The 24,669-nt window shown below is 53.5% G+C and overlaps 3 protein-coding genes across 4 annotated transcripts; 1 reads left to right on the top strand and 2 right to left on the bottom strand.

Moving 5' to 3' along the window:
- Positions 1-172: 172 nt before the first annotated feature.
- RAD23A (RAD23 homolog A, nucleotide excision repair protein) lies at positions 173-6,618 on the bottom strand. 2 transcript variants are annotated; one of them, XM_045992015.1, is made up of 9 exons: positions 6,430-6,618; positions 4,463-4,624; positions 4,114-4,295; positions 3,922-3,977; positions 3,661-3,788; positions 3,311-3,389; positions 3,048-3,181; positions 1,030-1,194; positions 173-948 (listed from the first exon to the last, which is right to left on the bottom strand). In XM_045992015.1, the coding sequence occupies exons 1-9, from the start codon at positions 6,499-6,501 to the stop codon at positions 835-837; spliced, it is 1,092 nt and encodes a 363-aa protein (XP_045847971.1). In that variant the 5' UTR covers positions 6,502-6,618; the 3' UTR covers positions 173-834. The 2 variants fall into 2 exon arrangements, with proteins under 2 accessions (XP_045847971.1, XP_045847972.1); XM_045992016.1 differs by having other exon boundaries at positions 3,048-3,178.
- A 1,604-nt stretch (positions 6,619-8,222) lies between these two features.
- Positions 8,223-12,317, bottom strand: CALR (calreticulin). The gene is made up of 9 exons (XM_045992128.1): positions 12,150-12,317; positions 11,697-11,798; positions 11,306-11,509; positions 10,761-10,855; positions 10,465-10,674; positions 10,276-10,389; positions 10,038-10,181; positions 9,088-9,180; positions 8,223-9,000 (listed from the first exon to the last, which is right to left on the bottom strand). The coding sequence occupies exons 1-9, from the start codon at positions 12,238-12,240 to the stop codon at positions 8,800-8,802; spliced, it is 1,254 nt and encodes a 417-aa protein (XP_045848084.1). The 5' UTR covers positions 12,241-12,317; the 3' UTR covers positions 8,223-8,799.
- Positions 12,318-15,726: 3,409 nt separating this feature from the next.
- FARSA (phenylalanyl-tRNA synthetase subunit alpha) lies at positions 15,727-23,448 on the top strand. Its single transcript, XM_045992042.1, has 13 exons — positions 15,727-15,897; positions 18,326-18,463; positions 18,547-18,645; positions 18,728-18,846; positions 19,754-19,846; positions 19,931-20,059; positions 20,142-20,257; positions 21,406-21,490; positions 21,586-21,685; positions 21,777-21,945; positions 22,050-22,127; positions 22,279-22,393; positions 23,059-23,448. Exons 1-13 carry the CDS (start codon positions 15,751-15,753, stop codon positions 23,195-23,197), a joined length of 1,527 nt encoding a protein of 508 aa, XP_045847998.1. The 5' UTR covers positions 15,727-15,750; the 3' UTR covers positions 23,198-23,448.
- Positions 23,449-24,669: the final 1,221 nt, after the last annotated feature.

Below are 24,669 nucleotides of genomic sequence, written 5' to 3'. Positions count from 1 at the left end.
AAGTTGGGGCTGGGGCCCACTGCCTGGGAATGAGATAGCCTCAAGGAGGGTGGGAGACACTGGGAGCCCCAATCTGCCCCTTCTGAGCATAGCCATTATCACCTGTGCCCAACTAGCCCCCAGATCCAGACAAGCTGGAGCAGGAAGCCCCAGTAGGCACACACCACAGGACTGGCTTTTAAAACTTTATTCACTTCAAAACCTTTATCAGAGACACGGTTCTGTCCTGGGGTCAAGGGGGTGGCCTTAACCTCCAGAACAGCTCTGATGTTACTGCCTCCCCAGGCAGGGCAAACCAGGCCTCAACCTCTCCAGCAAAGGGATACAGGCCAGAGACCAAGGCCAGACTGGGGAGGGGGTCCTTGGGCCTCTTGAGTTTACCCCAGATGGAAAGGTTGGGGCACTCCAATGGAGGATCAAAGTTTGGGGCTCCAGCTTCCCCTCACCCTGGAAGAAGCGGGGGGGAGATCTCAGGGGCTCTTCAGGGGAGGGGGAAGCAAGCAGCCGCCTCTCCATCTGGCTGCAGGGAGCTGGGACAGAGGCCAAGAGGGGCCCATCTGTCGCCTCCAGTCCTGCCAGTTTCTTAGAGCAGGCAGGGCTGGGGCGGGGGATGGGAGACAGCTGTCTGGCCTGGGTCTTCTCAGGCCAAGATGGGAACGGGGGCCACTTGAGGATGGGAAATAGGGGTTTTTTTTTTAAGGTTTTGATTTTTTTTCCACTTCTTAAATAAACATGAATATATATATATTTTTTTCTTTTATAAAACTTTTGTGGAGTTGGGGAGTGGGGAGGTTGGCGGGGGGGGGGGGCGGGGGGCGGCCTGGCCTCCCTGCATCACTCGTCATCAAAGTTCTGACTCAGGAGGAAGTTGGCAGCCAAGTTCTCGTTTTTTTCGCAAGCGAAGTAGGCCTGGATCACCAGGCTCTCCGGGAAGCCCAGGGCTTTCAACTGCAGGAAGACGGGTGGGTATGAGCAGGGGCTGGGGGCCCTGCTCACCAGGGAGATCACCCCCCAAGCCAGGCTTCTTACCCTCTCTATAGCTTCTTTCTCCTGCGGTGTCACCTGGATGTAGTTCATCTGCGGGGCCTCCTCACCTATGGCGCCCACCTCACCCTCCACATCGGAGATGTCTGCCAGCTCCCCAGGGGGCTCATTCAGCATCTGGATGAACTGCTCCTGGTGCCGGCTAATTTGCTGTGGGAGACAGAGGGGAAGGGACTGTGACCCCCCGCACCTGATGCCCACCCACCAGGTCCCAATCACCGCCCTGCTTTTTCATTCCCTCAGCACACATTCAGAGGCGGCCTATTCTGGCCAAAGAGCAACTCGATAGTGGATACAGGCCTGTCCCGGTGGAGCCGATGCTCCGGGGGAGGGAGAGAGGCTGTAAGCAAATAAATGGGTCATTATTTACAATGGAAATAGGGGGCCTGACATACAGCAGGGCCAACACTAGACTCTACAGAAAAAATTCTGCAGGCCAGGGAAGAAAGGCCCACGATTTGCAAGATGGGAGATAGAGGGGCGCCTGGGTGGCTCAGTCATTAAGCGTCTGCCTTCGGCTCAGGTCATGATCCCAGGGTCCTGGGATCGAGCCCCACATCAGGCTCCCTGCTCCATGGGAAGCCTGCTTCTCCCTCTCCCTCTCCCCCTGCTTGTATTCTCTCTCTCGCTATGTTTCTCTCTGTCAAATAAATAAATAAAATCTTTAAAAAAAAAACAAAACAAAACAAAACAAAAAAAAGATGGGAGATAGAACAGTAAGTACAAAGGCCTGGAGATAGAAATGCACTTAACAAACCCCAGAAACAGAAGATTATGTGGCAGGAACAAAGGAAACAAACAGCAGAAAGGGGACAAAACAAAGACACGAAGGCAAAGACCCGACCTGCTTACTTCTAATGTCTTCTAGTATGAAAGGACACCCCAGTGAAGAGAGAAAGACGTGATCTGTGTACGTGTCAAAAAGAGCTAACTCATCTGGGTGTTGCGTACCTGCAGGTTCTACAACTCTCTTCAGTTCTGTTTTGATGTATGTCTGACTTTTAACTTCACCTCAAAAAGTGTTTTTTCAGGAGTCTGGCTCCTGGTGGACAATGCACTGTGCGGGCGGTGCCCCTGGGGGGCAGCCGGGGAACTGGGTGGGAGGTGAGATGGCTGCTGCAGGGCTGAGTGCAGGGCCGGACAGAGTGAGATGTTCTAAGACAGGTGACGGCCGACCCCAGCAGGCACAGGGCTGCAGCTCAAGCCTTGTGGGGATGGGGAGGGCTGGGAGGAGGATCTGCTCTGAAGTCTTAAATGTCTACAAAGCCCTTTCATGTCTGCGTCAAGTCAGTCATGGGCTAAGTGTGGCATTTGGAGGTTCTGGTTGGTTACATCGATCCGGGGGGCACATCGTTGCTCAAGATGACAATATAGAGAACACTAAACAGAAATGAGGAATAAAGGCATGCAGCCCGTGCCCTGTAACACCTGGAGAAGGTAAGCAAGAGGAGCCAGCAAAAGGGACTGAGTGAAGGAGCAGCAGCAGACGACAGGCCCTAAACCAGGCCTTTACAGAGGATCCAGAAAACCCTGTCACATCCAGGATCCACTGCCCCTCTGCTTAGGAACCTTCAAGGGCAGGATGGAACCTTGCTGAGCACCGTGGTCCCAGAGCTAACTGGGACACACCAGTCCTCGATGGTGCCATACGACCTTGTGAGCACTTAGGATGCACTAACTGTACGTGAGGCCAAGCCAGAGCAGAAAGACCCAGAGGCAGATACACACCACACTAGCTGCCACACTGCTCCAGACCTCCGGCATCTTCCTCTGTGAGATGATAACAACGGCACCCAAAACTCATAAGGTGTTTGAGAAAATTACATGAAACCGGGAAGATCATTAGATCAAGAGCAGCAAGGGGCTGTCACTAGTCCTGCTTTCCAAACACAGAGGGGGCTGCAATATACCACACTAGGCGAGGCTAGCTTTCTGGGGCCGTGGTACCCACAGGGGAGTGGAGGTGGTGCCTACCCTGGCTCTCTCCACCCCCAGGGCCGCACCTGCAAAAGCTGAGGATTCTCTTGGCCCAGCTGCTGGAGCAGGGCAGGCAGCAGAGCTGGGTTCTGCTGAATCACCTGCCGCATGTTCTGGAACTGGGGCTGGTCCCGCAGGAACTCCAGGGGGTTCTCTCCTGCTAGCAGAAGAAAGATGTATAGTCAGACAGCACGCTGGACTCCCAGAAGCTTGGGGGCCAGTGTGGGGAGGGCAGAGTCTGACACCTTGACAGCAGACACCCAACATGCACATCTCCCAGTCCGCTTACCTCCTTCTGTGGCTGGCTGCTCCGACACCTGGCTCTCCTGGACAGAACCATGTTCTGGCTCGGGGCTCCCAGGAATTCCCTGTCAGGGGTCCTATTTAGTTCTAATGCACATCAGAACTGCCTCCCTTCTGCATACTCAGCCCTGGCAGAAGACAGGTGAGACCTTGGCCCTGCCCTCCATAGACCCACCCCATCACTCATGTCCAGGCTCCTGCAGGAAGCCTTTCCTGGCTGGAACCACAACCCAAAGCCTTCGGAGGGCAGGTTTTTGCCTGTCTGACCACCCGGCAGGGCACGTAAGCCCATGTACTCCCTTGAGGCCTCCCCAGGAGGGAGCAGCCCCACCTCACCGTGAGTAGATACTCCACGGCTCGGTGGGGGTTGTTGTAGCTGGCTCTCAGGGCGGCCACGACCCGCTCCCGCTCATAGCCCATGGACATGATCTCTGTCAGCATCGTCTCATACTCAGAACCAGTCACTGTGGAGGGAGCAGCAAGGCCTGGGTCACCAAGGAGGAAGAAGGGTAGCTCCCAGACCCTCCCACACCCACACAAGGCCCAGCTGCTGGCTGGGGCACCCAACTGCTTCTGCCCTGGGGACCACCCACCCACCTAGCGTGGATGCTGCGTCTTCCTCTCGCCCGCTGCTACCTGAAGAGGGAACAGAGCTGCAAATTCAAGAGAGAGAAATCGGACCCTGGCTTCTGGCGGCTTGCCCTCCCCCAGATTAAGTAAGAACACGTATGTACTGGAATGTGCTGGGAGGACAGGGCCCAAGATGGGGCTTCTGCTCCCTGGCCTTACCCTGACACGGACTCCGGGGATGTCGTGGGGACTGATTCCTCCGATGGGCTCTTGTCCTCTCTGGCAGTAGGTGGGGGATGGGACATGCCTGAGGCAGGGGCCGGAGGGAAGGATGTGGAGGACTCCGGGGCAGCAGTGGGTGAGGCCTCTGGGGGTACTGAGGTGCCTGGGCTACTTTTGGCCTGTGACACCCAGAAAAAGGAGCAGGCATCAATTTCCCTATCTAGCCCCAACATCCCATCCCGTCTCAGCCCCACCCTATTCATAGCTAATCTCTCCCGGGCACGCTGACTCTTTGTTAGCTCCCCAGCTAATTCACCCACCCTCCCAACCAGCACACTTCACCCACCTTGGTCACCATAACAACCACAAAGTTCTTCTCATCAATGCGATAGTCCCTGATGGGAACGTCATCACTCAGGATCTTGCCAGCATAAATGAGTTTCTGTCCAGCCACAGGGAAGGCGTCACGACCCTTCTCCGCTTCTATCTTTTCCTTTAGCACCTTCACCTGGAAGGAGAGGAACACTCATTGCAAACCTCAAGATTCGTTTTTGAGTGGGGCAGGGGGAGGAGGGGAAGAGACTACAAGCCTCAATGGCAGAGAAACTAAGCTTTGTAGTCAACCATGCCAGATTCCAATTTGTTCACCTATCCCACCATTCGACGGAGTGTTCACCAAACACTACACGCCAGGTGCTCCTCTAAGTATTGAGTACATAATATAACACGGAACAAAACTCAGAACAAGTCCCCACTTTCCCAAAAGTAATACTAATGTGAAGAAAAGAGAAAACAAATACGACTTCACATAACGTGAAGTATAATGAAAAATAAAAAAGAGAGGGGCGCCTGAGTGGCTCGGTGGGTTAAGCCTCTGCCTTAGGCTTGGGTCATGGTCTCAGGGTCCTGGGATGGAGCCCTGCATCCAGGGCTCTCTGCTCAGTAGGGAGCCGGCTACCCGCCACCCACCCCATGCCCCTGTCCCGCTCCCCCGACTCTCTGCCTACTTGTGATCTGTCAAATTAACAAAATCTCAAAAAAAAAAAAAAAAAAGAGAGAATAAAAGAGAGGTCAGATTCTTCATTCCACACTGCTGACAGTGCTCAGTGCCAAAAGCATCTTATGGGGACAATACTAAGTGTATAGTATCACTTGTAAAGCCTCACCACTGCATGAAGTAGCTATTTTTTTTAAAGATTTTATTTATTTATTTGACAGACAGATCACAAGTAGGCAGAGAGGCAGGCAGAGAGAGCGAGGAGGAAGCAGGCTCCCTGCTGAGCAGAGAGCCGGATGTGGGGCTCGATCCCAGGACCCTGAGATCATGACCTGAGCAGAAGGCAGAGGCTTTAACCCACCGAGCCACCCAGGCGCCCCTATGAAGTAGCTGTTAATCCCATTTTATGTTTGAGAAACAGAGGTACAGAAAGATTAAGTAGCTTGCCCAAAGTCAAATAGTTGGACTAATCGAAAAATAGGAGTGCTTCCTTTTCTACAACATGTATTGTTCAGGGTCTCCTTCGTGAGGTAGTTGTTCAAAAAGTGCCAAACACACAGTTAGACGTTGAGTACGTCTGTTAGCTCCTAAGCCTCTTTTCAGCTAAAAATGCAGCGCAATATTTACACTATGGGCTCTCACACGAAGCAAAACGAAATATGAATCCCCGTTCTGCCATCACTTGCTTTATGTGACTGTAGTAAATTTCCCTAATTCTTAAACTCACACATCTGTAAAATGGAGTGAAATTGTCAAAATGGCTCAAATAAGTTTGTTTTGCATCTTCAGTAAAATAACACTAAATCGCTCAGCAGGTGGTAAAGAACAAATCGTCAACAAACACAGACCACTGACACTCAGGCCGTTTATTATCATTATTATCGTCACTGCCGTCACCACTCGGGATCTCCTGATCACTACTCCCAAATTCAGCCACCAACGTCCCGAGGAGATGCTGCAAAGCTGGGAACTCGGAGCCCCCGTCCCAGAGAGCGTGGCGGCCGGGAATCTGAGCCTGTGGCTCCCGCGACCCGCGAGGGCACTGACATTGAAGCTGGGGCCTGATGGGTGCCCCGGAGGTGGGGCCTCGTCCGGAGACCAGCCCATAAGTGCCATCAGCACGACTCGCCAGGGGCTGGTCCGAGAACCAAACGGAGGTTCGGGAAAGTCAGGCAGGCTGGGAGGGGTGGGCAGAACCCTGCCTGCGCCGTCCTCCCCGCCCCTCCTGTCGGGATCCCTTCCTCCCCGCCCCCACTCCCCCACCCCCATCCCCGGCACCCGTCGTTCCCACTCCCGGGCTCCGGTCCAGCTCCCACCGTCTCGTTAGGCTCCATGCGGATTTTGAAGGTCTGCTGCTGCAGCGTTTTGAGCGTGATGGTGACGGCCATGGCGGGGCCGGAGCGACGCGGCGGCCCCGGGAACCTCACACAACATGCAACTCACGCCGCCGCCATCTTAGCGCCCAGCCGCGCCGCGAGCCGACCGCTTCCGGGGCAGGCGGTGCGCGCGCCGACCACCAGAACACGTGATCTGCGCGCGCCCCCTTAGCTTTGGTGTGCATGCGCAAAAAAGAGGCCTTTGGCATGCGCAGACTAAACTCGGCTCCCGGAGGTAGCTTATAATTCAGTACGCATACGCATCACGTGGCTTCCTGAGTGACGCCATGCCCGTTAGCGGTGACGTCATACGGCCACAAAATGGCTCCGACAAGCTCCTTTTTTATGCTCTCATGAGTTTGATTACATTGAACAAAATTTTTCGTGTACTTGTAAATATTTTTATTTCTTCTATAAAGTTTTCATTTTTTTGTTTCCCAAATGAGTTTTGTTCTGGTTTGGCCAACCCTCACAGGAACCCTCACTCAGGACTGGAAAGATACTCAAAAGGTCACCAACAACTAAAAAAATGAAAATTCTAAAAACATTTGTCCGTTGAAGCAGGGACGGCGCCCAATTTGGGGCCTCATTCACTCCTGAGGGATAGCTGGATTTTTGGAATGAACCTGTAGTACTAGCTCCTGGGTGTCCCCCCTCTCTGCTGCTCCTCCCCCAGACACTGTGTTCACCCCATTATCCCCAGTCTGACCCCGCAAGTATTTAAGGAAACTGTCCCCTTTCCAGGATTCCTTACATTGAAGACAGAATTCTCTCCAGAAGACTTTCCCTGGATGCACCAATTCTGGAGGATACCCAGAGGGGTGGAGCTGGGCCACTGGACCCAGGTGGAAGGCATGGAGGCCCATCCATTCAACAAGGAATTGAAGGATTAGTTGGTCAAAGGCTGAGATCTCCCAGTTACTGGGTAGAGGTCCTCCCACCCTAAACTGACCACTACCTGCATCCAAACCTGCTTTTTACTTGCACTCAAGTCCAGAACAAAGCAGTTACCTGACACCTCACCCATGGCCCAACTGTAACCAGGTCCTGTTGCTTTTTCCTTTCATGGCATACAGCACCTAGACATTTCCACCACAGTGGGCCAGGCTATTGAGGGCTTCTTGCCTCTCTCCTGCAACAAGGGACATAAGCTCCAGACCACCTACTGAACTTCAGGCAGCGTCCTGGACCCTAAGTGGTGGGCTAAGCCTTAGGAGTCCTAGACCTTGTTGGTCCATCATCTCTGCGCCCTCCTTGGGGACTTCTCTTCCCCTCTGAGAACTCGGAGACCACTGATGGTGCTATTATTTACCATCTTTGTACCTGTATTATTATAGCTACTGAGTAGTATTAAGAAAATGTTTAAAATGGTCCAATTGTTCTATGTAGTCTTGCTTGTAAAGAGGTATACATGGTTCAATGGGAAATGGATGGCATGAAATGGTGCCACAGTGTGGGTTCATAGCCATGCCCTACTCAAATTCTGAAGCTCAACCTCCACATCCAACTGAATTGGTACTAGAAACAAAACTCACCAGTCTGGTGCAAAGACTCAATGAGTTAGAATGCAGAGTATTTATAATGGCACTTCTATCACTATTTTCCCACTGTTTTGAGGTTGTGAGGGGAAACAACAGCCCCTTGAAACCTTATGGGGACAGTCAACCAACACTTAAGCTGCTGGAAAATGAGCCTTACTCAAGAGTCACCTCCCCCAGAAGGAGACACAGGAGGAAGACACAAAACTTAATTTAATAGAAATTTTGTTTGTAGTTCTTACATTCTCAGTGTGAGCCAAGCTGGAACCCACTGCCCCACCCAGAAGTGGCCCAGTCCTGGGAGCAGGGAAAAAGGGAGGTGGTGGGTGGGGGTCAGAGCTCAGGCCCTAGGAGCCCTGTTCTTCCTCAGTGCTGGGGGCTGGGGACGCCACCCTCTTCTCCTGCCCCCCTCTGGGATCAGGAAGGAAAGCAGATGGAATCTTGGGCCTGGGGCTTCTCTTCCACACTCCCCTGTCCCTTTCAGGTTGGAGGGGAACTAAGGGAACTGGGAGAGAAGGGGACAGAGGAAGGCAAAGATGTCAATCAAGAAAGAGGAGGATCAGGAATAAGGACTAAAGGAGAATCAAAGACAAAACGCCAGTTTAAAAAAAAGGGGGGGGGGGAGAACAAAACCAAAATCCACCCCAAATCAGAACCCGCCTGGAAAAAAAATGAAAGTTCTCCAGTCTCATAGAGACATTATTTGGCGCAGCCGGCTCTGCGGCGGGAGCGCTCAGGCCTCAGTCCAGCCCTGGAGGCAGCGGCATGGCCCCTACAGCTCATCCTTGGCCTGGCCAGCGGCAGCATCTTCCTCTTCCTCTTCCTCCTTGTCATCTTCATCCTCCTCATCCTCATCCTTGTCTTCCTCATCTTCCTTGTCTGCCTCTTCCTCTTCCTTGCGTTTCTTGTCCTCCTCCTCCTCCTTTAGCCTCTGTTCCTCATCCTGCTTGTCCTTCATCTGCTTTTCTGCCGCCTGTACAGAGACCACATACCTCAGGGCCTCGCCCTCACCCACCAGGCCTGCCTACCCCCCAAGTCCAGGGCCAGACCCTGGCCCCACCTTTGTGACACCCCAGGTCTCGTTTCCAAACTCCTCTGCATATGCTTCATCGTTGGTGATGAGAAAATTGTCGAAGATGGTGCCAGACTTGACCTGGGGGACAGGAGGATGGATGGAGAGGTGGTCAGAGGGGACATCAGATTCCCTGGCCTTGGACAAGTCCTCCCCAACCCCCCCCCACCCCCGTATTCCCAAGACAACTACACAATGCCCTTCGATTTTTTCATCCATAAAATGGCATCTCTCAGTCTCTTCAAATATTTTTCTAGTACCTACTACATGCCAGGCACCATTCTAGGCATAAAATGTTTATTACTTGGGGTGCCTGGGTGGCTCAGTGGGTTAAAGCCTCTGCCTTCGGCTCAGGTCATGATCCCAGGGTCCCGGGATTGAGCCCCGCATCAGGCTCTCTACTCCGCGGGGAGCCTGCCTCCTCCTCTCTCTCTGCCTAGTTGTGATTTCTCTGTCAAATAAATATTTTTTTAAAAAAATGTTTATTACTTAAGAAAACTGACAAAAGTTTGGTCCCTCCAAAATGGAGTTTTCGAAAATTTTTTTCTCACAGTCACATTCTTTTTTTCTCCCAGAAGGCTCTATTCCCGATGTTGGGCTTGAACTCATGCCTGAGATCAAAAGTTGCAAGCTCTACCGAGTCAGACAAGTACCCCTGAAACTAAGGCTATCTTACCCCTGAAACGAGGCTATCTAACCAACTTCTAGTTGTTAAGAGCAGTTAAATTTGTTTGCATAAAGGAACTTAGAAAGGTATCTGGCACATAATAAGCAGAGCCTCAAAGTGGTTGCTGTGAGAACTCCGTAACAGACCAGGAAATTCTTCAGGAAAAGCACCACTTTGGGCGCAGATCTGCCCAAGGTTGAATGCCACCATCCCTTTCCTCCTGGATGACCGTGAACATTTAAGTACTCCAGGAATCCCCTATGTGTCTCACCTGCCAGAGATCTAAGCCCAGAACAGCAAAGTTTTCATAGGCATAGATGTTGCTATCAGGGGAGTACTCAGGGTTGTCAATCTCTGGGTGGATCCAAGTGCCCTTGTAATCTGGGTTGTCAATCTGCCGGGGCTTCCACTCGCCCTGCGAAAGGGGAAAACGGAACCAGTGGTTGAGTGGTGGTCGGTGTGCTCCCCACTGTGTACCCCCCCCCACCCTGCTCAGGGCCCCAGGTCACCTTGTACTCAGGGTTCTGAATCACAGGTGGTTCCCACTCTCCATCCATTTCTTCATCCCAGTCCTCTGGCTTTTTAGCATCAGGGTCAGGGATGTGCTCGGGCTTGTCCCAGTCCTGAGGGTACATAAAAAAGTCAACCCAGCTGTCCTCTGCACCCTCCACATGGGGAGCCTCTGCCCAAGCACCAACCTCAGGCTTGGAGTCTGTGGGATCATCAATCTTGGCCCGCTCATCCCAGTCTTCAGGCTTTGAAGCATCAGGATCCTTTATCTTCTTGGGAGGGAGGAAGTCCCAATCATCCTCCAAGGAGCCTGATTCCACCTGGCTGTTGTCAATCTTCACCTCATAGGTATTATCCGGCCGCACAATCAGGGTGTACAGGTGTGTGAATTCATCATCCTGAAGAGGGTGGGAGATGAGTGGCCCCGCCCACCATGCTGGCCTGAGACTCCCCTATCGCCATTTGTCACCACCCCCAGTCACACCTTGCAACGGATGTCCTTGTTGATCAGCACGTTCTTGCCCTTGTAGTTGAAGATGACATGAACTTTCTTGGTGCCGGGGCCACAGATATCGGGGCCTAGGTGAAAAGCGGGTGCAGTCAGAGCAAGAAGCTGCTTGCCACTACAAAGCTCCCCTTTACAAAGGAAGACTTGCTTCTCAAGTTCAGGTCTGTGAAGGGTCACAGGACAGGAACTGGACCCTGACTGGTACTAACGAGTAAAGGTGGGGCCTTTTAAATAAGGAAAAGAAAAAAAACAAAACAAACCAACAAAAAAATCAGAAACCGACTCTAGAATTTAATGCCCTTACTTGTAAGATCAGAAAACTACAGAAAATCCCATGAACTACCAGTTTCAGACCAACAACAACAATGCAACATTCTCAGCCTCCCTTCCAAAAACAAGCCCTTAACTACATAAGTACTTCTCGTGTTCTCAAAACTACCTGTTGGGGGCTTTAAAGAACCCCTGAGATTTCAGTCTCCCTCTAACGAATCAAAGGTCAGGACCAGGGTGGGGCCCCTCACCGAACATGATGTTGTATTCAGAGTCTCCGTGCATGTCGGTCTGGTCCAGACCATCTGGAAAAAGCTTCACGTAACCGCCCCCACAGTCGATGTTCTGCTCGTGTTTCACCGTGAACTGCACCACCAGCGTCTGGCCCTTGTTGCTGAAGGGCTCAAATCTGGCCGACAAAGCGTAAAAGCGGGCATCCTGGCTCGTCTGCAGCCCTAGCAGGAGACCATAATGAGGTCATGGCTCAGCCCCAACCTCCCGGGACCCTAAGCATTGGAGACACAGAGGGCTGCCCCTTCCTCCCCCTGCCCTGCTCATGAGGGATAACCAGGCTATGTATGCGCAGGGCTTCCTCCAGGAAGTCCCCCTGAATCCGAACCCCCACCAGCCCCAGGATCTTACCTTTATCCTTCTCCTGGTCACCGTAGAACTTGCCGGAACTGAGGACAAATTTACCAAAATCTGACTTGTGTTTGGATTCGATCCAGCGCTCGGTCCACCCGTCTAGGGGATCAAAGGGGCAGGTCAGTGCGGCCCTACTGATCTCTTCCCACTGAATATCTCCCAATGGCCTCAAAGACTGGGAAACAGACACCCCTTGACTGACCCCACCCCAACCTCCAGTTTGACACCTTCAATGGCTTAAACGCTTCTCCAGCAAATCCTAACTCCCGCCGCGGGAGTCTGCTGCACCCTCGACGCTCCCCAGGGACATGGAAGGGAGGCTCGCCGGCGGCTCTCGTCCCCGGAGCCCACCGTATTCCTCTAAGCAGTAATTACACGGGGACAACGCAGATCTAGGCTGACGGGCCGCCCTCGTCGCCGGGACGGCCTCGAGACGGGACCAGGCCTTACCTCCGTCCAGAAACTGCTCCTTGAAGTAGATGGCGGGTTCGGCAGCGGCCAGGCCGAGAAGGCCGAGCAGCAGCGGTACGGGTAGCAGCATGGCGGGCCGAGGGGGCGGCGGCGCGCGGGCCCTTTAAATCTCTCCTCCGGCGGCGGCTCTGCAGCAGGGACAGACGCTACCGCCGGCCGCGAGCTTTTATACCCTACCGCCCCTCAAACCAACCTGGCCCGGCCTCTTGTCCCGCCCTCTGCGCCTTATCATTGGTCTGTGGCTACAGCCCTGACTTTCCATTGGACTCTTGTCGTCTGAGCATGTTAGGCTGTGCCTCGGAACGCAGGGTTCCCAGATGGCCGATTTCTATTGGCCACACAACTGGCCAATGAAGGTCGACCACGCGTTGTGGGGGCCGCCCACCGGTGTGGTAGGGGCCTCGAGCCCCTTCTGCCCAGGTCATGTGACCAGACAGAGACCCAACCCCGCCCTAGCCCGCGCGGTTAGCTCCGGGTCTGGGCGTTTAAAGAACGCGCGCGAGTGCCCGTGTCACCGCGCGGGACCTGGACCTTGCCCGAGCTCGCTCTCTTTCATCCCTCTGCGGGGAGGTGTGGGCACGGTTTTCCTAACCATTTTCTACTCTGCAGCTGGGGAGCCCCTACTCCGACGCGCTCGCTCTAGCTCTTGCCCGCCCCAGGCTAAGATGGGGCAAAGGGCACCAGAGCTTAGGGGCTGGGGACCTGGGTCCTAACTTCACCCTAGTGCCACAGTCTGCAGGCTAGCAAGTAAAGTGCCAGCTCTCTCCTCTCTGGTCCCTTAGTCGTCCCTAGTGCCTTGACAGCCTGTCAGACTGCTGCTCTGTGACTAGGACAAGTCACTTAGCCTCTAAAGTCACAGGAGCCCCTTAGAGGATAGGAGGAGCAACCTCGGCTAGGTGCCGCCCTACAGAATCGGTTTCAAAGCTGTTAGGGTTTCTTGGGACAGAGAAGGAAGGTTAGAAGATGTAACTATTGGCTGTGGCTCCTAGAGCTTGATAGGGTTGTTCCTCTAATAGCGGCCTCTCCTTTAAACCCTCCCTCAGCCGGTAAAGGGGTCGCTGCCTGTGGTCTCCCACAAACGGCCTGGCTTTTGCAACTAAACGGCTAAAGAGGAGAGGAGGGGGTTCCGTTGGAGAAGAAAAAAAAATGAGACAGATGGTGGGGAAGATAAAGTCCAAAGGAGATGGGCAGGACCCCTGAGTCTAGAGTGTTCTGAAGCCGGAGGCATGTGACTGACAGTGACTGACACTGTCTCCCTGCCCCCAAGCTGCAGGAAGCAGGAAGGAGGTCTGGGGGTTTCCCAAACTCTAAGCAACAGCCCTGGACCTTGGAACGTGGAAGGGGGAATCCTGACAAAAGACTGGGGAAGGGGTAGGGGTGCCTGGGTGGCTCAGTGGATTAAGCCGCTGCCTTCGGCTCAGGTCATGATCTCAGGGTCCTGGGATCGAGCCCCGCATCGGGCTCTCTGCTCCGCAGGGAGCCTGCTTCCTCCTCTCTCTCTGCCTGCCTACTTGTGATCTCTCTCTGTCAAATAAATAAATAAAATCTTAAAAAAAAAAAAAAAAGACTGGGGAAGGAAGGGGTCCTTCCCTGATAGTGGTGGGGAAAAAAAAAGAAAGAGGAGGAATGGGGAGTCTTGGAGAAGTTGGGTTTCTGCCCCAGGCATGTCCAGTATCACCCAACCTGCACCCCCTCATGAGGAGCCCCAATTTGGGGTGATCACTCCTGGCCTGCCAGTGACCCTCCCACCTTCCCTCCCTTCCACCGTCTGTCATGCACACATGAGTTTGGTGCTTCTTGCTTGAGGGTAGACCCTGTGACTATCTTATTCACTTCACCATCCCCCGGTGTCTCTTGCAACACCTGGCACAAACGAGACTTAAAACCTACTTGCTGTGTGACAGAAAGAAGGAAAGACTCTTGGAAGAATTAAATATACAAAAACAAGGGAAGTGCTTTGAAGCTAAGGAGGGACTTGGAGATCCACATATTGAATTTTTATCAGGACCTCACTGTAGGGTCAGGATCGGGTGATCAGGCTCACATAGTAATTGTGATGGAAAACCATCACAATAAAAAGTAAAGGTGTTCTGCTTATGATAGTGCTTGTCACATGGTCCACACTCAATTTAATATTCGCAATATGAGTACATGTGTGAGCAGTATTTCACTTAAAACTGTGATATAAGCCCATAACCTCATCTCTATCCCGGCAAGGAAACAGGCACAGAAAGACTAAGCAACTTGGCTGAGTGGTATAAATGGAATTAGAAACTACTAATCTCCACTGGCCACCTGTGACTATCAACCATTTGAAATGTAGGTGGTTCCCAACTGAGATGTGCCTTAAGTATAAAATACACATCGGATTCTGGAGACTTATTATGAAAAAAGAACGTAAAATATTCCATTAGTAATTTTATAGTATTGAAATGATAATTTGGACATATTAGGTTTGGTAGATTTTTCGGATTAATTTCATCCATTTTGTTTTTAACACTGCCACTAGAAAATTTTAAATTATATTTGTGTCTTGCATTATATTTCCAGAGGCCAGTACTGGTTAGGGATCCATTATTGCCCTGACATTGATCTTCTCAGAGCATGCAGTGATTGGAGTGTGATCTGAAGTGTTTATAGTTTCTGACACCATCTCTACCAACTGCTTGTAGAATCGTGGGGAAGTCGTATCACCCTCTGAGCCACCATTTTCACAATCCACAAACGGGGATTATATTAATATCTACGTCAAAGTTTTGGGGAAAATGAAATAACACACCCAAAGCACTTAGTACCGGGCAGAGGACATGAGATGTCCATACAGGTTAGCTGCTATCTCGACTATATTATTAGGTGAGTCCCTCTCTCCTTTAGAAATAGGGATGGTTGGGGCGCCTGGGTGGCTCGGTGGGTTAAGGCCTCTGCCTTCAGCTCAGGTCATGATCTCAGGGTCCTGGGTCATGATCTCAGGGTCCTGGGATCGAGCCCCACATCGGGCTCTCTGCTCAACATGGAGCCTGCTTCCCTTCCTCTCTCTCTGCCTGCCTCTCTGCCTGCTTGTGATCTCTGTCCGTCAAGTAAATGAGTAAAATCTTAAAAAAAAAAAAAAGAAAGAAAGAAAGAAATAGGGATGGTCTCTGTCTTTGTCTACCTACTCTCCTTTTAAAAACTTAAAAGTCAGTGATATCAGCGGAAGGCCCACCACCTACAGCCCTCCTGTAGGCCAAGAGCAAATCCTACAAGGGCAGAGGGCTCCTAAGGTCAGAGAGAGGGAAGTCCAAGGTCACGCAGCGTGCTGTTAGTGCGGCTGGTTGAAACTTAAAACAACATTGCGATTCTGTCCTTGAGGTCTTCAATTCGGCCTCCCTGATCAGCCAGACACTACCTGTCTAGCTAGGGCGGAGGCGGGCACTAAGTCTCTCCCACCCTCTAGGGTTCAGTTGCCGCACTGAAGATGGCGGCGCCCTGAGCCTGGCCACAGGTCCGCCACACTCAAGATGGCGATACACTCCCGGCGCCGGTTCCGGTTCCGGTTGTTCAGGGCCCCCTCCGGGACACGCCGAGCACGCCGGCAGGAACCATGGCGGACGGCCCAGTGGCGGAGGTGCTGCTCCGGCAGCTAGAGGCAGCGGATGGCGGCCTGGACAGCGCGGAGCTGGCAGCTAAGCTGGGCGTGGACCACCAGGCCGTGGTGGGCGCCGTGAAGAGCTTGCAAGCGCTGGGCGAGGTGAGTCGTGCGGGTGATGCCGGGCCTCCTCGCTTTTGCGCCTGAAGGCCCTGTCTGCAGAAGAATCCTTCGGGAGTCCTGCCTGCGCGCCGCAGGCAACGAGTGAGAGCCCAGAAGCACTGACGTTGTGCACTCAGTAAATGACCATTGAGACATGGTAGGCGTTAGGGAGGGCACGATGGTGGAAAAGGAGCCGCGGTCGCTGCCCCTCACGGAGGTTGCAGTCTGATGAGGGAGACGCTCAGGTGACTCTCAGAGCGATGGAGAAAGTACAGGGAGCCCAGGGGTGACAGCTGGCCCCGGCTTGGGAGTCAAGGAGAATGTCCCAGTGGAGGTGACGGCTGAGTCAGGCTTCTGCACTGAGGAGGAAGGCTCCAGGGATCAATAGCAGGAATGGGAAACAGATGTAGAAAGGCCTTAGTAGAGCCAAGATTTGCAAGGCCTTGTAGGTCTTTATCTCATGGGGGTACTGGAGAACCATGGCAGGAGCTGGAGCCAGTCAGATGGGTGTCCTATCTGCATCTCTTTAAGGAAGGATTGGCAGGGGCAGGACTGGTGGTGAGGGGAGGAAGGCGGAGGCTGCCACATCCCCAAGCTAGAGGGCATGGTGTCTGGTTTTAGGGAGGCAGGTGGAATGGAGAGAGGACTCAGGAGAGGGAGTGAAAGGAGATCCATGGCAAGGCAGGGAGAGTATGGATGAAGCCCAGCCTTTTTGACTTGGACAAGTAAAAAAAGTGATAAAGTGGTAGGAGGAAGATTCGGAGAGGCCTGTGGGCCACCCAGGAGGCTGGATCCTCGGGGCTACAAATCAGAAAACATAACTGGGCTCACGTTCTATGCCCCACTTTGGCCTTGGCTTTATTTATCATCTAGTTCTTGTCATTACCCAAGGATAGTAGTACTGATCTCTCCATTTTGCAGACTGGACACCTGAGCACTGGTCAGTAACTTGATCAGTGTTGCTAGAAGGAACAGGCAAACTTGGATTTGAAATTAAGCGTTCAGGGGCGCCTAGGTGGCTCAGTTGTTAAGCGTCTGCCTTCGCCTAGGATCATGATCCCAGGGTCCTGTGGATCGAGCCCCATATTGGGCTCTCTGCTCTGTGGGAGGCCTGCTTCTGCCTCTCCCCTTCCCTCTGCTTGTGTTCCCTCTCTCGCTGTGTCTCTCTCTGTCAAACAAATAAATAACATCTTTTTAAAAAAAGAAGAAGAGGGGCGCCTGGGTGGCTCAGTGGTTAAAGCCTCTGCCTTCAGCTCGGGTCATGATCTCGGGGTCCTGAGATCGAGCCCCGCATCGGGCTCTCTGCTTGGCAGGGAGCCTGCTTCCCCCCTCTCTCTCTGCCTGCTTCTCTGCCTACTTGTGATCTTTGTCTGTCAAATAAATAAATAAAATCTTTAAAAAAAAAAAGAAGGGGCGCCTGGGTGGCTCAGTGGTTTAAGCTGCTGCCTTCAGCTCAGGTCATGATCTCAGGGTCCTGGGATCGAGTCCCGCATCGGGCTCTCTGCTTGGCAGGGAGCCTGCTTCCTCCTCTCTCTCTCTCTCTCTCTCTCTGCCTGCCTCTCTCCCTACTTGTGATCTCTATCTGTCAAATAAATAAATAAAATCTTAAAAAAAAAAAAAAGAAGAAGAAGAAGAAAGAAATTAAGCGTTCAGGCTCTAGAGCCTGAGGTCATCAGTGCAGAGAGGGCAGGTGTGTGGAGCCTCAGTACCTTGATTGATGTGAAATTGACTTGTGTTGGTCACAGAAGGTTAAATCGTGGTTATTTATCATGTCTCAATCTAACACAGTGATGGTAACAAAGCATTCTAGGTCCTTTCCATAGGTTAATTCAGTAGATGGGGTAGAGCCCATCACACCTTTCTCTTGCTGGTAAGAAAACTAGCTCAGGGAAGTTAAGCAACTTTCCCAAGGTCACACAGGGAGTGAGGAGCAGAGCTGGGAATTAGAGTGGAGAGGGAATTGGGTCCTGTGGGCTCCACCCAGCCTTGCTCCTCTGCGTTGGATCTGAACCCATCCTCATCACCGAGCCTTGCATTCCTGTGTGTAATGTGGACCTGGGGGCCTTTTTCTGACACTCTGGACACTGAGATGGCCAACATGTTAAATATGGAGATGAATCAGTTCACCTAGGGGTGAACTGGGACCTTAAAAATCTTTCTGAGATTCCAAAGTAATAGAACTCATTTTCTGCTAGATATCATTCTTAGTATTTTACTTTATCCTGAGAGGCGTGAGCCATCTCTGTCATTATTCTGGTGTCACAGAAGGAAAACGGAGGTTCAGCAAGGGGTGCTCACTCTGCTGGGATGTGGTGCCGCTCAGATGTGAAGCTGTCTTCAGGCACTGTGCAACCCAGGTGCTGTGGTGAGGGCGTGCCTGGCTCTGAACCCTGTCTCTGTGGGTCTTCCCTCTGCCATTTCCCTGCAGGTCATTGAGGCTGAGCTGCGCTCCACCAAGCGCTGGGAGCTTACTGCCGAGGGCGAGGAGATCGCCCGGGAGGGCAGCCATGAGGCCCGGGTGTTTCGCAGCATCCCCCAGGAGGGCCTGGCCCAGAGTGAGCTCATGGTAAGGTCCTAAGAGCAAGGCCTAGGGAAGTGATGGGGTGAGGTGGCCCTCGTGCCCCGCTCACTGCAGCCTCGCTCCCCCAGCGGCTGCCCAGCGGCAAGGTGGGCTTCAGCAAGGCCATGTCCAACAAGTGGATCCGCGTGGACAAGAGTGCAGCCGACAGGCCCCGGGTGCTCCGAGTGGTGAGTCCCTGCATACGCCGGGGGGCAGGCGGGCAGGTGGGCCCCTGGCCCTCTCAGTCTCTCACACCCATCATCATGGCAGGTGGACAGCGTGGAAGACGAGGTGCAGCGGCGGCTGCAGCTGGTCCAGAGCGGGCAGGCTGAGAAGCTGGGTGAGAAGGAGAGGAGTGAGCTCAAGAAGAGGAAGCTGCTGACTGAAGTGTGAGTGGGTGCCCCCTCCTTCCATCCCGTGTCACCTCCTTGGTCCTGGGGGTTGGGAGGGATGGAGTCACCATGCCCAGACTGGGCCACAGTGCTGTCAGTGTCTTCCCAGCTCTGCTTTACCACGTGGTTGTCAAGAATTTGTGCCAGGCTCATGCCACCTCAGGGCCTTTGCTTATGCCGGGACTTCTGCCGAGAATGGTCTTCCCTGAAGCCAGGCTTGGGCATCAAAACTCTGCCATCCTGACACCCCTGTCTCCCTTTGAGTTCCATAAAAGCTACTTACTCGCTTCTACTTTCCATACCAGTGCCATGTTTACTTCCTTTACAGCTTGATTCCGGTGTCCGGAATTTATTGACTGCCGATCCTAGACAGGCCTAGGGCTCTGCTCTCCCAGGGCTGATGTACCCTTTGAGATAGCGAGTGGCATAGCAGTTATGAGGACACAGGCCGGAGGAGAGCTGCCCGATCCAGGTCCTGGCTCTGGCACTTACTTGTTGTGTGACCTTGGCCAAGTCACCTGATCTTTCTGGTCCTCAGTTTCCTCTTCTGTAAAATGGCCTCTTTTTCACAAGGTAGTGGGATGATTTTAGCGGCGTCGAACCTGCCAGCACGGAATAAACGCTCAGGAGTTTACCTGTTACTTTTGCTCAGCTGTATGCTCAGTACCTCGAGTAGACCCTGGCACATAGTAGATTCTCATTAAATATTTGTTGAGTGAGGAAGTGAGCGACAGAGGAATGTAGGTGTGGGCTGAGTAAGAGGATCTCGGGTGATGTGAGTGTCAAGAGAAAAATAAAGCAGAGTGACTTGGTGGTTGGTGTTGGGGTCAGCATCAGCTGAGAGACCTAAGGAAGCCTCCTGAAGAAGGTGACAGTGGTGTCCCCTCCTCCTCTCTGGCCGCAGGACCCTGAAGACCTACTGGGTGAGCAAAGGCAGTGCCTTCAGCACCAGCATCTCCAAGCAAGAGACAGAGCTGAGCCCAGAGATGATCTCCAGGTAGGGGGTGACCCCAGGGACTGAAGCAGATCGGAGAGGGAGGACAGCCCTCACCAGGCCCACGTACCTTACATGCCCCAACAGTGGCTCCTGGCGGGACCGGCCCTTCAAGCCATACAACTTCTTGGCCCATGGCGTCCTCCCAGACAGCGGCCACTTGCATCCTCTGCTCAAGGTCCGCACGCAGTTCCGGCAGATCTTCCTGGAGATGGGGTGAGCACGGGGCCAGGAGTGGGGCCGGGAGTGGCCCGGCAACTGGGCATAGGCAGGGCAGTCAGGCCGCATCTCCCTCCAGGTTCACGGAGATGCCGACTGACAACTTCATTGAGAGCTCCTTCTGGAACTTTGATGCACTTTTCCAGCCCCAGCAGCACCCGGCGCGTGACCAACATGACACCTTCTTCCTCCGAGGTGGGTGGAACTGGCCACGCCATCAGAGGCGCCGGGCCGGGGCGGAACTTTCTGGAGTGGTGTACTCGTTTTACAGAATAAACTCCATCCTTTGGCGTGGCCAGCTGGGCCGGTGTGAGCTGGTCCCAGTGATCTCTGTGGCTTTCTCCCACATCCCCCCCTGCCCAGTTCACAGCTCCTGCCTGCTCTGCCGGGCAGTTCTCTGCTGACAGGTCACATCATAGAGGTGCCATCTTGACATGCCCTGTCCCCCTGAATTCTAAAAGTCCCACATTTCTAGTCTACTAAGTTCTCACCGTACACCAGTCTCTGTTCTGATTCTCGTGCCAACTGTAGGAAGTAGCAGTGTTCGCTCTCTTTTACAAAGGAGGAAGCTGGGGCTCAGGGAAGGAACATCACTTGCCCACAGTCATACAGGTCAAACGTGGTGGAGTTAGGATTTGATGTCAAGCTTTTCGGGTGCACCAAAATCAATGTTTCTGGAAAGGGATCTTAAGAATTCACACATTCACGCAGCAAGCGTTTGCTAAGCCCCTCCTGTGTGCCAAGGTCTCTGTTAAACATCTGGGTTATAGCTATGAATGAAACATGAAGTTCTTGCCCTGGTGAGACCTGTGTCCTGGGGGGATAGATACTTACTAAGTCCTGAGTTGTACGCAAGTGCAGTAGTACAAGATGGCAGTAAACACAGTGGAAACTGGCGTGAGGGGTCGGGGCTGTCAGCTTAAAATTAAGTCTTTGTTTAAGTAAAGGCCAAAGGAGATGAGGGAGAGAACCATATGTGGGAAGGAAAGTTCAGGAGGGAAAGGCCTGTGCAAAGGTCCTGAGGCTGGAATGTGCCTGATACGCTCACAGATCGGCTGGGAGGCCCTGTGACTGGAGGGAGTGAACAACCAGGAAGTGGCAGTGACAGGACAGATTGGCCAAAGAGAGAGCTTTGTCTCACCTCCCACCTCCACACCCCAGGAGATGGGAGGGTTCTGGGCGGGGGGGAGGGGGGGGGATGGGACTGACTTGGGTGTTCCTGGCACCCTCTGGCTGCTGTGAGTGGCAAGGGTGGGAGCTGCACATGTTGCTGTCTGTCCTCTGTGCAGTGGCTGTTTGAGAAATGCTCCTTGACTGACCAGGTGATGCTCTGTCCCGCCCAGATCCAGCTGAGGCCGTGCAGCTCCCGATGGACTACGTCCATCGGGTCAAGCGGACCCACTCTCAGGGTGGCTACGGCTCACAGGGGTGAGACAGGACCAAGACTTCGGGGTGTCGGGGGGGAAGAAGGTTTGGGGGGGTCTGAATGCTACAATGCAGACTTTCCATTGGTCCTCCTGAAGGTACAAATACACGTGGAAACTGGAGGAGGCCCGGAAAAACCTGCTGCGCACGCACACCACATCGGCCAGCGCTCGCGCCCTCTACCGCTTGGCCCAGAAGGTGCAGCTCAGCCTGGGCAGTGGGGGAGGCAGAGGGCTGTCCTATCAACCTTCTGACCTCCTCCCGGGCCTGGCCTGCCTATCACCCCCAGAAGCCCTTTGCGCCAGCCAAGTACTTCTCCATCGATCGTGTGTTCCGAAATGAGACCCTAGACGCCACACACCTAGCCGAGTTCCACCAGATCGAGGGCGTGGTGGCTGACCATGGCCTCACCCTCGGCCACCTCATGGGCGTCCTGCGGGAGTTCTTCACCAAGCTGGGTAGGCAGGCCGGCTGTGGTGGGCGGTGGCGGTGGAGCCGTGGGAGGATCCCATGCTGCCAAGCTTATCCCCCAGCCCTCTGCTCCCCCGTCTCCCCCGCCCAGGTATCACCCAGCTGCGCTTCAAGCCGGCCTACAACCCCTACACGGAGCCCAGCATGGAGGTGTTCAGCTACCATCAAGGTCAGGGTGGAACCTGGTACTGGGGTGGGGAGGGATTCCTCAGGCTGCCCACAGCTCAGCCCGGCTGTCACTGCCAAGCCCACTGCCAAGATCACTGCCAGAGCGAGCGTCACCCACACAACCTCCCCTGTCCTTCTCCCACCCCCTATAGGCCTGAAGAAGTGGGTGGAAGTCGGGAATTCTGGGCTCTTCCGCCCTGAGATGCTGCTGCCCATGGGGCTCCCCGAAAACGTGTCAGTCATTGCTTGGGGCCTCTCCCTGGAGCGGTGAGTGCCTAAACCACTCAGGGTGTCTGGCTGCCACACAGGTGCCTTGCGGGGCATGGGGGCCTGCAGACTTCAGCCCCTTCCATTTGTTTCCTTCGACAAGACTTTAGTGAGCGTCTGCTGTGTGCTTGGTCCTGCACTAGGAGTAGGACAGCACACATCCCTGCCTCTGCAAAGCTGAGCTCGTAATGCAGTGAGAAAGGTGGCAGTTAGCAAGATAAATAAGTAAATTGAACTTCAGAGTGTGTCTGAAGCCAGCAAGTGCTGTCGAGAGAACACAGTAGGGAAGGCTAAGCAGACAGGGTTGTCAGAGAAGGCTCCAAAGAGGAGGCAGTATCCGAGCAAAGACCAGAGGCAGGTGAAAGGGTAAGCTGGGGGCACATCTGGGGAAGGGTGTTCCAGGTAGTGGGAACAGCCAGTGCAAAGACCCAGAGGCAGGAACTTATGTGTTATATTTGAAGAACATTGAGGAGGCCAGTGTAGCCAGAGGGAGGGAGGAGGTAGAGGAGGGTGGGGAAGAGGCAGGACGGATGACTCAGGGCCTTGAGAGCCTTGGGAACAACATGGGCTTTTAAGGAGGTGGGAACCAGCAGAGAGAGCCTGATCAGAGATCATGACCTGATACAGCGTTAAAACTGTTTTCTTACCTTCCTCCCTGCCCCAAGCCCGACAATGATCAAATACGGCATCAACAACATCCGGGAGCTGGTGGGCCACAAGGTGAACCTGCAGATGGTGTATGACAGTCCCCTGTGCCGCCTGGATGCTGAACCGGGACCCCCACGGACACAGGGCGCTGCATGACATGGGCCACCCTGGATAGCCTGCCTTTCCTTGAGCCCCAGCTGTCCAGCCCTCTAGCATCCCTGCCAGAGACCTTGAATTTATAAGGCCTCTGTGAGGCCATCCACCCGCCACCCCCTGGTATCTCCTTTTCCACACCTGCCCCAAGGTCCCAGGGGCAAGGGAGCAGGTAGCAGGTTCAACCTACAAAGGTGGGCCCTAGGGAGCCCTGCAGGCCAGCCGCTGGCTAATAAAGTGGGCAGTTGTCCTCATATGATGCCTTTCCTTAGGGATGGAGGAGTGCTAGACGCCTGGGCGTGAGGAGCGGTGGGCTGGGGGCCCTGGATCCTCAGGAGCTCCGGGCTTACCTGAGCCAGATCCCCTTGGGGAAGACTAGCTCCATCAAGCACTTACTGATCACCTGGTGGTGCCAGGCTCTCCCCTAGGTGAACAGAAGGCCTTCCACCCCTGGGGAAGGGGCATATGAGAGGGGAAGGCCAAGGCAGGTGCCACAGTTCCCTCTGGCAGCCAGGCATGGTGAGGTGACGGGGTGGGGGCAGCTTTAAAAAAAAAAAAAAAAAATGTTTCTTTAAGGTTGCCTCTTCCCCCTGCCTTTTTAAAAAAAGAGCAGTTTCTGGTTCACAGCAAAATTGAGTGGAAAGTATAGAAATTTCTCATCTACTCTCTGCCCCCACACATGTACAGCCTCCCCACCATCAACATCCCCACCAGAGCTGTGCCTTCCATAACAATGAATGAACTCCAGAGACCTGACCGCCCCCATTTCATGGTTCGTGCACTTCACGCTCTGTGTTGTACGTTCTCTGCCTTTGGACAGATGTGAGGCTGTGGGTCCACTGTTAGGGTAACACGGAGTATTTTCAGTGCCCTGAAAGTCCTTTGTGTTCCACCCATTCATCCCTCTGTCCTCCCCCTAAAAAGCTACTCTTTTTTAAAAACACGGTCTCCTAAGAATTTCATAGGAGCTCCTAGGAGGAAGATGAGTAGGCTAGAGCTTCCTGAATCCACACTGAGCCGTGAGTGGGTTCTCTGTTTCTGTGGAAATATTTTAAAGCAAATCTCAAAGTCTCCAGGTAACTCACCCCCACGTCTTCAGGGTCGGCGCACTTTTGGAAACGGGAACGGTACTTCTGGAACCTTGGGGCCGCCATTACAGCCGGCACAGTTGGCAGCTGAGGCTGTGGGCTTCTCTGGTTCCTGGGTGTGTGTACACAACCGATCTCACAGGGGCTACTCGGTTGATTTTTTTTTTCTTTATTTCAAGTTAAATAATTCAGTCATACAGAAAAATACTCATTCATGCAACAAATGTGCACCTCCTGGCTGCCAGCAGTGTCTTGAGCTGAAGACTCAGCAAAGGGGAGACCTGATTCAGGTCCCTGACCTGGGGGAAAGAGGGTACACTGGAGGCATAAACAGATAAATACAGAAATGGAGAGAGGGGTAGAGCCACAGGAAAGTGAAGGTGGGCG

The sequence above is a fragment of the Meles meles genome, chromosome 20 (assembly GCF_922984935.1).
Source record: "Meles meles chromosome 20, mMelMel3.1 paternal haplotype, whole genome shotgun sequence".
Taxonomy (NCBI): domain Eukaryota; kingdom Metazoa; phylum Chordata; class Mammalia; order Carnivora; family Mustelidae; genus Meles; species Meles meles.
The sequence above is the reverse complement of the archived record's forward strand: the minus strand, read 5'-3'. Positions and strand labels throughout refer to the sequence as shown.